At 34.5% G+C, this 13,249-nt stretch overlaps 1 protein-coding gene across 2 annotated transcripts in view; it reads right to left on the reverse strand.

Annotated features, from left to right (window-relative positions):
* LOC114325783 (unconventional myosin-VIIa) overlaps positions 1-13,249 on the reverse strand; it is a 278,092-nt gene that overhangs the window by 83,474 nt on the left and 181,369 nt on the right. For both annotated transcript variants that reach the window (XM_028273912.2, XM_028273911.2), the window contains exons 7-9: positions 9,705-9,947; positions 6,398-6,590; positions 1,260-1,573 (exon numbers count right to left, since the gene is read on the reverse strand). In XM_028273912.2, coding sequence (XP_028129713.1) covers positions 1,260-1,573; positions 6,398-6,590; positions 9,705-9,947 — 750 coding nt within the window. The remainder of the gene's footprint in view (positions 1-1,259; positions 1,574-6,397; positions 6,591-9,704; positions 9,948-13,249) is intronic.

Here is a 13,249-nt window from a genome sequence, read left to right on the forward strand (position 1 = left end):
CACCATTTTTTTCACTTTTTTATAGGCTATAGTTTTGCTAAGTATACTTTTTTCGACAAAATGCTTACGTTTTGAGTTATTTGCGAAAAACCGTATAAAAACGTGGTTATAATGTTGAAAAATGAACATATTCGCTTGCAAATAACTCGAAAAGTATTGATTTGGTGAAAAAACTCTATAGAACAAAAGTTGCTTAAAATTAGTCAATTTATCCATTTCGGGACTTATCTTGGACATATATTTTTTCACCCCCGAGATGGGGTGAAACACACCCCATGTCAAAAGCACACATCGGCACCATATCACTGTTTTTCTTTGGCATGTTAGCTATGCGTGTGCCAAATTTCATGTCAATCCAAGAGGTTCTTTAAAATTTACAGCAAAAACCGTGAAAGAATGTACTAGTCAGAGAAAAAATACTAAGGCTGAAACGTCTATCACACTGACTACGTTTTCCACTAATCAACCTGAATTTGACTTAAAAAATTTGAATGGCAATTTGATATTGACACTTAAAAAGATTTGCGCTGTTGGGGTAGTCATGGGTCGGCAACCTTTTTCGGACGGTGGGCCATGTTCAAAATAAACTTAAAAAAAAATAAAAAAGAAATAAAATAAATTATCGACTCCACGTCGAGAAGTCGACGTGGAGTTTGATTCGGATCAGTAGAATTGTTGACTGTAAAGTAATCTTAACCTAGCATTACGTTCGTATATCATTACGTTCCATATCTTTAACGAGTTAATATAATACTTGCGAAACCATTTTATTACCAAATCAGTTGCAAAGGACCTAAGGCTCACAATACATACCAGTACCTATAACAAAACATTAGATCCAGAACTCAAAGAAAAATTATATCGCCTTTAGCCGATTGATAAGGCTGAACTTCGCTAAGAAGTGTTGATAAATGGCATAGGGTAAACCTCAAATGACTGCAAGTATTATAAGATAGAATTATAAGATCTTTAAATTATTTATGTTTAAACAAAAGAAACAGCATAATTGATCAAAATTCTTAACTATGACTCTGTATCTTGGACAACTAAATACAAGAAATATATTACAAATACTGAACCCCTCGATGTCGGAGTAGTAAGAGCGTCAACTTCTTGAACTTAAACAAAGAGGACAATATTTACTGCATACACATTCACAAAAACATACTCATGAAGACGTACATGTGCATGCAATTTGGCTAAAAACCTAACATGGTTGATTTTAGTCAAACAATTATTATATTAGGTATAAATCTCACCTGCAAAACATCAACAAGTGCTTGAAGTTGATGCCTAAAAGTATCTGAAACAGTAGGTTTGCCCTTACTTGTCCCTCTCGATACCGTGGAAGTAACTCCATTCACTTGTAATGTTCTCTGGGCTAGCGTACTGGAAAGATCTTGGAAAGTATACAACTCTTGAATAAACTCATTACTACTTCTAGAAAGAATGTCAAAAAATACATCTTGTTGAACATCTCGGTTCTTGTCTACAAATCCTTTGACATTGTAAGTAACACAGCCTGCATAATGTTTGATTCCAAATTCTGTTTCCCATTTTCTTCTATCTTCACCTAGAAATCATATGTTTTGTATATATCTGATTATTAGTGAACATATACAATCCAAACAAACTCTTTTTTAAATACATAGTAAGTACTAGCTGACTCGGCGAACTTCATAACGCCTTATAATTAAATAATGTGTCAAAGTTAAATGACTAAAAATTAACAGACAACAAAAAAAAACCAATAACAAAAAACATTCTGGACGAAAAATTCAATCAATTTTATGCTTCGTGATAAACAATATTTTTTTTTAAAATAAAATAAAAATTTTATTCATCTTTTCTTTACTTCATCTTTTAATATTTTTTTTTATTTTTTTGATGTGCGTAAATGCAATGTAAATGTGCAACGATGATGATTTTCCGATGTGCTAAAACGCGAAATTTTCGCAAAAGCCAAACGCAGGGAAATTGTAAATTCGTAACATCAAATGGTGAGTCCGCTGGAATCATCGGTACATGCGGGATCAAGACATCCTCTCCTTTGTATTTCTCGCCAAATGTATTATTGTTTGTTTTTATACTATTTTTATACTGTTTGTTTTATGAGATTCTCATTTGATTGTTAATTGTATTGTTATACATCTACAGTAGCCTATTGGGACCGTGCAAGTTCGGAAAAGCGACACCTGGTTTCATAGCTCGGCAACATTTTTAGCACTTTTAATTATACAGTGGAACCCCGATAAGTCGACCCCCGATAACCCGGAAGTCCGGCTAACCCGGACCGATTTCCATCAAACATTTCAACAATAAAAGTGTATGTATTATGTTAAAACATTTTATCTGTAGCCGCTTCTGGAATGTCTTAAAAATATCGAATTTCATTGATAAAATGCGCATATCACACCGATCTTCGCTTCGACCATAATATAATATTTGAAAGATAATAGGTATTTGTGTAATTATAACTATACGATAGTAAAAATGACTCATGACACACGGCGGCGGCGGCCGAGCGACGTTTATTTTCTCGGGCTATCGGAAACAACAGGCACCTGTTATTCCTTTATTTATTTCCAACTGTCTTAGCATTGTTTAAAAAAGACTAAAATACTATTTAAAAAATTCTTTTTAAACAATGGTCTTTTAAGCAATGAAAGAGCAAGTGTTCTTAAATAACATAACATCGTTCCGATGGCAGATGAAATTGACACAACCGAAACTGACTGAGTTTTTTTACCATATTTGCCATATTTTGCGAAATGAACATCAGATCGTAAAACTGCAAAATACACCTATTCAATATTTTTCAAAAAGCTACCGAATGGCACCAAACACGACCCCCCACGGAGGTGGGGTGGGGGGTTACGTTAAAATATTAAATAGGAGCCCCAATTTTTATTGTAGATTTGGATCCTTGACGTAAAAATAAAAAAATTTATTCGCAACATTTTTTCATATTATGGATAAATGGCGCTATAATCGGAAAAAACGATTGGTGGAAATGGAAAATTAAATTGAAAAATGGAGAGTCCCACACTTTATGGAAAACTTAACTTAACTTTTTTTGGTTGTAGCACTCACTCTTCACAATCCACTCCAGGTCACAAGAACGCTCGAGTAATTGCAAATTTAGCATACTTTTCTCCCCTACTATGAGGATTTATTGATAAAAAACATGGCTAGTTGTTAAAGCACATAACTTTTTTATTTTCCAACATAAGCAAATGAATCAAAAAAGAAAATGTTAAGAAAGCATAATTCTACAATCGAGTTTTAATTTTAATATTTTGTATATGCTGGAATATTCCACAGGGTGTTCCGAACTTTAAGAAAAAAACACAGTATGCTTGTTCCACCCGGTATAAAATGACATTTACCTGTCTAGCAACAATATTATTACACCGATATTCTTAAATAATGAGGCTATAACATACTAAAAGAATCACTCAAATCGGACCACTGGTTTATGAAATACGAGACATCAAACATGTCCCATTTTTAACGTGTTCGGCTAATTTTGCCGGTGTGTGTATATTGCATGTTACTTCAATTTTAACGGACTTATCTATAAGTATACCGTATTTTATTAATTTTTACCATACTCTCCGGCTAACCCGGATTTTCGATAACCCGGATCGGCTGCGGTCCCGATTAATCCGAGTTATCGAGGTTCTACTGTATTGGCCAATTATATTAGTCCTGGTTACTGGATAATTGTCAAGGCCACAGCCCAAAAAAGAATAAGAAGAATAAGTAAGATTGAGGTTTTGTTATTAAAAGGTGAACATTGTACTACAAGCAAAATACCATTAATTAAATTCACTTTAATAATTGCATATCATATCAATATTGTGGAACAACATATAATTTTTACAATTTATAACACATCATTTGCGAAATCCAATTTATCCTCAATGACAGTAGGTATGAAATATACGTCAATTTGACAATTTCAATTAACAATATGAATTAGTTAAGAAATATATGTTAAGAAAGTTTCAAGATTTGTCCGCTATACGCGCACGATCGTTTCTCGTATCCCCTCCAAGTACTTGCACACAGCGAATACCTTTTCACTATTGTTGTTTATGATAAACCACTTTTTAAGCTACGTTGCCCCATGATTATTCATGGGGCCGTTCATAATTATTTCTAATGGAAGGGGAGCCCAAGCAGGGATTTTTGCAGTTACTCGAGCGCGTCAGATTATCATATGGGGAGAAACCTGGTGCCTTGCAGATGTACTTCTACCATATATTGGCTCTTAACACAGGGGAGTTCGTTAAGAAGGGCCCGAAAAAAAAATTTAACCTCAAAAATACTCGAAATTGTCAGATTTAGATAAGGTACGTTAAGGACATGCAAAACAGTGTATATTTCAAAAATCTGACGATTTGAGCGGGACGTAAGGAAATGGGCAAGTTAAAAAGTTTCACAAAAAAAAGCGAATAATTCGCGAAATGAACGTAGGATCGAAAAACTAAAAAATACGTGTTCAATATTTTTCAAAAATCTATCGAATGATACCAAACATGACCCCCCACGGAGAGGGATGGGGGGTAAATTTAAAATTTTAAATACAAATCCCGCGATATTTCGCAAAATAAACATTAGATCACAAAACTGCAAAATACACTTAATCAATATTTTTGAAAAATCTATCGAATGGTACCAAACACGACCCCCACGGAGATGGGGTGGAGGGATACTTTAAAATCTTAAATAAGAGCCCCAAATTTTTATGCCAGATTTGGATTATTTACGTAAAAATAAGAAACTTTTATTCGAAACATTTTTTCAAATTATGAATAGATGGCACTTTAATCGGAAAAAACGATTGTTGGAAATGGAAAATTAAATTAAAAATGGAAAGTCCCCACTAAAATGGAAAACTTTACTTAACTTTTTTTGGTTTTAGGACCTACTCTTCACAACCCAATAGGTCCCCAAAGCGCTCGAGTGATTGCACATTTAGCATACTTCGCTCGCCTACTATAACAACACACAGTGGGAAGGCTAGATGTCGAGGGAAAACAAGTAGAAGGAGTGAATAACTAAAAATATCTGGGAACCTGGGTAACAGAAAACAACGACCAAGGTAGAGAAATCAGGATACTCATCGAAATTGCAAAAAAAGCATTCATAAAAATGAAAAAAATGTTTGTTAAGCGAGACCTTCCTCTGGAGCTGAGAATAAGAGCCTTAAGATGCTACGTGTTCTCGACTTTGTTGTATGGAATGGAAAGCTGGACACTGAAAGTAGACAACATAAAGAAGTTGGAAGCATTTGAGATGGATCCAACGAGTTACGAATGCAGAAGTGTTAAGAAGGCTACAAAAGGATTGCGAGGTGATAAAGAACATCAAAACAAGGAAGCTGGAATATTTGAGCCACATTACTAGAGGTACGAAATATGAGATATTAAGGCTCATAATGCAGGGCAAAATTAAGGGGAAAAGATCCATAGGTAGAAGAAGAATTTCCTGGCTGAGAAACTTAAGAGAGTGGTATAGTTGCAGCTCGTAGATCTTTTCAGAGCAGCCGCCAATAAGGTACGGATAGCTGTGATGATAGCCAACCTCCGATAGGAGAAGGAACTAAAAGGAGAAGACGTTAACCCATTGGTTAAGTAGATACATTTAAAATCAATTAGGCATTGTCCGCACAGGTTTGAATTCTTTCCAGAGCGGTTACCTTTTTATTTTTATACAAAATTAAACTAAACAGAAATAAACAATGACAGGAAAAGAAATTTTTAATATGGATTCATGATAAACGTGAAGAACAGAATCTAAATGATACTTTAATATTTTACTAAAATTACTAAAATGATACTTTACTAAAATGATACTTTTACTAAAATGATACTTTAATATTTTACTAAAATTTTATTAAAATCATTAAGAATCCTTATTCAGTATCTCTCTGGTAGGCGAACTACTTTCTGGTCTTTCTTCCCACACCTCTCTCTTCATAGGAGCGCCAAAATCCTCGTTTATTACCGATCCATCATGTTAAAACCTTCTTCTGCTTCTTCACGTACCATATCAGAATTATCCGACGTTGGCGATCACCATTGCGAAGGCTTCTCGATCTTCTGCCACACGGAATAATTGTGCTGCATTTCGTGTCTGAATCCATTCACGAATGTTAAAACCTACAGGTGAGAAATTATGCACTCAACTCTAGACCCTGTAGCTCTTTTAAAAATTCTTGTCGTGTATTGTTGGATATGCATAATGTGCTTTACTTCCAGTTTCACAATATACTAGAAACTCTTCCAATGGAGTTCGCAGATGCATACTCTCGAATTTCGGTACTTCTCAAGACTTCATTCATGTTACATTATTTTTACAACTTGTAAAATGTATAATTTCAACTTACCTTTTACATATCTCTCGTGATTATCGAATTCAGAATGAAGATTGGTTATATAGGAAGCATCACAACCTCTTGGTAAATGGCACTGTTCTGATAACAGCCTTAAAACACATCGTGGTGGTCTTTCTAACAATTCCAAACATAATGTGTTGTCAGTGAAAGCTATGTGGTTAAATTGGATTTGTTCTTGAATATACTAAAATAAAAATAGATGTACAGGTAAGCAATATTTTATAAATTTAGTGTGATTTACTTTGCAGTGGCATGCGATTTGGCTGTGATTAATAGTCCTAAAACGTATAAAAAATGATAAAGCCATGGGATCGGATGAAATACCTACAGAAATTTTAAGATTACTAACCGAGAGCCAGTCAGTTCATCTCAATGCCCAAAATACCCAACGCAATGAAATGTGAGGAATATAGAACGATTAGTTTGATGTACCATGTTTTAAAGTTTTCTTGCCAGTGATTCATGAACGTGATACAAAAAACTAGACGATAGCATAACAGGAAACCAACTGGGACTTAGAAAAGGCTTTGGCACTAGAGAAGCATTATTTCCTATACAAACACTCATAGAATGGAGTCTAAACGTTAACTGTGACGTATTCATATGTCATTGTCTGGTTGACTTTGAGAAAGCCTTGGATATGTAAAAATAATTACAAATTTATTTTTGTTGTAAATTTATATAAATTTATACCGTTGTGAGAAAGCCACAATCCGAGTAGACCAACAAAAATCTAAATAGATTCCAATAAGAAGAGGAGTACGACAAGGATGTTTACTAGGCCCTCTATTTTTTAATATGCGTTTAGAAGATATGTTTAAAGATGCTCTAGAAGACATCAATGAAGGCATATCAATTAACGGAACACTAGTGAATAATCTCCTAGGTGATATGCAGACGATACAACACTCCTTGCGGACAGCAGAGAGGGGCTAGAAATTTTGTACTGCGAGAGGTATGGAATGGCTGTGAACACAAAAAAAAACAGAAATCATGATCGTGAAAGAAGACGAAACAATCTACGTTAAAGGAAAAGCTTTAGAGAAGGTACCCAGATACAATTATTTAGGATGTGAGCTGAATGAACAATGGGACCACAGCCTTGAAATAAAACGACGCATTGAGATGACCAGAAGCGGTTTCAATAGGGCTTTTCATTCACAGTCATTTGTTTCGAGCTTCTGTCATGTGTCACATAATATTAATATATCTACGTCATACGTTATTGATATATACCAATGATACAAACCAAAGACGTATGGCGTAGATATATTAATATTATGTGACACATGACAGAAGCCCGAAACAAATGACAGTCGATGAAAAGTCCTATAGAATGAAATCAGTATTATGCAATGGAAAACTGCGAAAATTTTCGCATTTTTTAGATCTTATATCGCCTATAACTCGAAAACTATCAATTTTTGAGAAAAATTACAGGATACCTTTCTTGTTTAGAATGACCCAAAAAGCCTAAAAAATATGTTCCAGAGCAAAAAGGTGATCTTTTGTATTTGTTTAAAAAAATTGTTTAAACAATTTCTGCCCAAAAATTCCGCCCAGCACCCTACGGATTTGTTTAAAGGGGATATTTTTGAATAGGAATCCACAAAGAAACCGAATCAGAAATTTTTTCAGACGGGAGCGGTCTCACCACATGGACTATAAGAAGTGAAAAATATGAGTTGATACGATTGGTTATAATATAAGGGAAATCAGAAGGAGAAAGAGGACCGGGGAGGCGGCGCATGTCCTGGTTGAAAAATTTAAAGCAGTGGCGTGGAAAAACAATAATAGAAATGAAGAAAATATGGAAGTCCCAGACACAGAATCAATTATTAAAAATAAATTATAGATAATTATTTAAATCTGAAACTTTCCTTATTAGAACCCCTTTCTGTTAACATCCTAAATCTCTGTCCTTTACAACTTATAAGACATAGAGACGACGAATATAGAAAGCGAAAAGGATTCTTCAATATACAATCGCATTCCGCTTTCATTCGTCTAGAAAAAGGTACGAAAAAAAATTCCCCTGGAACAGACCATTTCGTTTCGTTTTGATTCAGATTCGGGCACGCAGCTACACTGAAGACGTTGTAAACAGAAACAGCTGTCTGTAGATTGTGCATCGCCTCTGAATCGAAATGAAACATAAATTGTCTTTCACTTCAACAATACAACTCTTCAGAACCGCTGCAGACAGAGTAAAATATGCCATGATGATCGCCAATGTCCTTAAAGGATGAGGCACTTGAAGAAGAAATACGTTTTTTATGAAGACTGACGGCAACTATGTTAGTATAGCAGCGGGAGAACGGAAAGTCAGGTAGATTTTGTGCTGTATATAAGAATCCAGATAAAAGGAGTTCCTAACTGTAAAGTGATAAAGGGTGAATGTGAAGCTAGTACTCCGACTGGTGATAGTAGATACGGAGATAAAGATCAGGCGGAAAGGAAAGCAAGTAGGACATCAGAAAGTAAAGTATTCAAGAGTGGTGTTGGAAGAATTTGAGGAAAACAATACGGTAAATGATTGTTGGGAATCTATCAGCAAAATTATGGTACGAGGGAGAGAGGAAGTGCTAGGAAAAACATCTGGTAAAGGAATAAAGAAACTTGGTGGTTGAACGATGAAGTGAAACAGAAGGTTAAGGAGAAGAAGGAGGCTGGAAAGAGCTATGAGAAGTCTAAAAGAGAGGAAGATAAGGAGATATACACGGTAGCAAAGAGGGAAGCAAAGCGCGCTGTAGGAAATATCGTCTGCAAATCAGTATGAATAGCTGGAAATACCTAAGGGGATGAAAAAGTTATACAGCATTGCTAAAGCAAGGGACAAGTCATCAAAAACTTGAGAGCTTGGGACATATTAAGAGCGCGGTTGGAAGGGTGTTAAGATCCGATGATGAAATGAAGCAAAGATGGTATCAGTAGTTTAGAAAGTTGCTACATGAAAAATATCAGAGAACAGACAGAAAATACGAGACCTCAAATGAGAATGTAATACCGGGGACGACGAGAGGTGAGGTATACCTGATGGTACACCTGTGGAGGTTTGAAAGGCTCAAGATAGAAAGGATTTGATGTGTTGTGGAATATGATGAGTAGGCTATGTGAGGAAGGAAGGAAGCCCAATACATGAGACATGAACGGAGAGCGTGTTGATATCACTGTATAAAATGAAGATTATCCAATTGGTTGTCAACGTTCAAGAACATAACACTTGAAGGAGAATGAATTAAATTCAAAATAATAATAAAAATATAAGAAACTGGTACTTATTAAAAGTGATACTTACTATTTCCTGTTCCAAAGCAAAAACGTAATGGTTAAAAAATTTGTGTAGTTTCTCGTTCGTGTAATTAATACATAACTGTTCGAATGAGTTTACCGCAAAATTTTCGAAGCCAAAAATATCCAAAACGCCAATAAATCTTGTCGAATCCTGACCTGGGTTTGTGCAGTTGTTGATGTGATTTATTAGCCACGCGAACGTACGAGAATACAACGCTTTGGCCATCGCGTGTCTGTTCTCCCTAGCCTGAAAAACAACAAAACAAGTGTTATTGGAGTATTACCACAACAAAATTTGTTATTTAGCGCGTTTTTATAAAATAAAATTACTATTTTTTAATGTCTTTAAATTAGGTCTAGTTAGCTCTTCTATGGCATTATATTTTCTAGCCCTTAAAACTTTTGGTTAGAGTTGTACTCAGCCGCATTATTTCTTGAGTTTGTGTATCATTAACTTGCGTGTGTTTAGTCTAATTAGAAAAATGCGTAATACTTATGCCCTGTAGTCACTTTCTTAAGTTGAAAAGAGTCGTGTAATATAGACGCACAAGTTGCAATAACAACTAGGAAAGTTAATCATCATCATCTTTGACTTTTACTTACAACTCTTCGTGAGTCTTTGTCGCGTTTACTATTGTCTTCCATTGGTTCCGATCCTGTGCTCCTATTTCCCATGGTCTCACTTCCATCTTCTTCACGTCTTCTCTGACTAAATCTCTCCACCTTTTTCTAGGCCGTCCTGTCGATCTTCTACCGTCTGGTTTTTCCCAAAACACATTGCTAATCAATATCATCACTCCGTACCACGTGGCCTGCCATCTTAGTCTATTGGCTTATATGTATCTCACGATGTTTCCCTATCCGAAGAGAGTTTCTAATTCATTGTTGTATCTGCTCCTCCATTCATTTGTCACACTGTCTCTGCAAGGACCATATACAGGGTAGCAAGAAAGTATGGGAACACGATAATTTCTCGGAAACCGCTAGGACGATTTTTATAGATTTTGGTGGGTAAGGATCTTCGAATGCGGCCGATATCGTAGTGGTAATTACATTGTTGTCAAATCTTCCGTTTTTCTGGAAATATAATGAACTTTCTTATTTTATATAGAACACCCTGTATATTTTGCGTTTTGACGTCCTTAAGAAATAGTGATTATTTTTCATGTTATATTCCCTGTATAGTCCAGAAAGCCACCGCGCAACCGCTAGGAAAAATATTCCGATTCGGATTTTTTGCACAATCTTACTCAAAAAGGACCCCTTTTAACAAATTTGCATGTTGCCAGGACCAAAAGTGGGTCAAAAATTTTTTAAACGTTTTTTTTTGTTTTTTTCTTAAAATTATTTTTCTTGCATGCAACAAAGTTTTTTTAGGTTTGTTGGATCATTCCAAACAGAAAAGGTCTTTAGTTACTTTTCTCTAAAACTGATAGTTTTTGACATATAAGCGATTAAACATTGAAAAATTGCGAAATCAGCCATTTTTAACCTTCAAAAACTATGTGAAAAACTGAAAATTTAAATGTTGCCAAGGTAGGTAGATATTCTTTAAACATCGATTGATGAAATCCCGAAGAGCTTTTTGCAATACAATATTCAAAATTCCTTTGTTTTTTAATTGCTAATCAAGCGTGCGCGACACTATTTTCCACCGTTGCATGTGTATACAGTATGGTGCAAATGAAAGGAATAAATTCGTTATTTCGTAAACCGGCGACTTTAACCCGGCACCTGCCACGTGGGGTGCTACCAGCACCCCATAACATATTTTTATCAAATATTTGGTATTTCAAGTTTGGTAACGGAGCTCGTCATAGTCGTCATAGTAGCTTTCTATATTATATAGCATAGATGTGTTAGTGTTTGAAGTGGTTATTTAGTGTCATTGTGAACTTATAGCTCTAAAATCGAACTGGGGTGTCATCATCTGGCACTTTAAGTTTTAAATTTTTTTTGTATTTTTGATAAACAGGTCAAATTTACATGTTTTATTGAAATAAATTATTTAAATTATTAATATAAACTATATACTCACTAAATCTTAATTTTTTTAGATATTTTACTTGACTTCATTTATTATGGCTTGGTACTTGCTAATTTGCTTATGACACCTTTTTCATTTTATTTTTTAACTTTTATAACATATTAGTGGCTAATAAGTCAATAAAACATGTTTTTATATATTCTTGTGTTACTCAACACATTATTTTGTTTTTTAAACAAGTAGATCACAGAAAATTTTTAAGGGGTGCTGTGAGCACCCCACGTGGCAGTTGGCGACTTGCAATGCCACGTGGCAGATGCCGGGTTAAGTAAAAATCCCGAAACAGGTCGATTTTTATTTTTAAGTTATGATATTGTGGCATATATGGTATACTAGTGACGTCATCCATCTGGGCGTGATGACGTAATCGATGATTTTTTAAAATGAGAATAGAGGTCGTGTGCTAGCTCATTTGAAAGGTTCTTCAATTCTCTATTCAGTAATATAAACATTTATAATTATTTATACAGGGAGTCCAAAAAATTTTTATTAAATTAAATTATTCTACAAAAAAAGAAGTAGGACACCCTGTATAAATAATTATGTAAATGTTTATATTACTGAATAGAGAATTGAAGAACCTTTCAAATGAGCTAGCACAAGACCCCTATTCACATTAAAAAAAAAATCATCGATTACGTCACTAGTATACCATATCTGCCACAATATCATAACTTAAAAATAAAAATCGACCTGTTTCGGGATTTTTCCTTAAAATCGCCGGTTTACGAAATAACGAATTTATTTCTTTCATTTGCACCATACTGTCGCATGTCGGTATAAAATAGTGTCGCGCACGCTTGATTAGCAATTAAAAAACAAATGAGTTTTGAATATTGTATTGCAAAAAACTCTTCGGGATTTCATCAATCGATGTTTAAAGAATATCTACCTACCTTGGCAACATTCAAATTTTCAGTTTTTCACATAGTTTTTGAAGGTTAAAAATGGCCGATTTCGCAATTTTTCAATTTTTAATCGCTTATATGTCAAAAACTATCAACTTTAGAGAAATGTCACTAAAGACCTTTTCTGTTTGGAATGATCCGAAAAACCTAAAAAAACTTTGTTCCATGCCAAAAAAAAATAATTTTAGAAAAAAAACAAAAAATAAACGTTTAAAAAATTTTTGACCCACTTTTGGTCCTGGCAACATGCAAATTTGTTAAAAGGGGTCCTTTTTGAGTAAGATTGTGCAAAAAATCCGAATCGGAATATTTTTCCTAGCGGATGCGCAGTGACTTTCTGGACTAATACCTAATTGCCATAATTTCGGAGTTATAGCTACATTTATTAAAAAAAATTTAAACAAATTATAGAAATCAATTATTTCGGCCCGGGTAGACATTAGTTTAGGTTCTTTGGATCATTGGGAACAAAAAGGTCTTGTGTATTTTTTCTCTAAAGTTAATGGTTTCCGAGTTATAAACAAATTAAAACTGAAAAAAATCGAAAAATGGCAATTTTCTAGGTTTAAAAACACAAGTAAAAAATATTATTTT

This window comes from Diabrotica virgifera, chromosome 4, assembly GCF_917563875.1.
Source record: "Diabrotica virgifera virgifera chromosome 4, PGI_DIABVI_V3a".
Lineage (NCBI taxonomy): Eukaryota > Metazoa > Arthropoda > Insecta > Coleoptera > Chrysomelidae > Diabrotica > Diabrotica virgifera.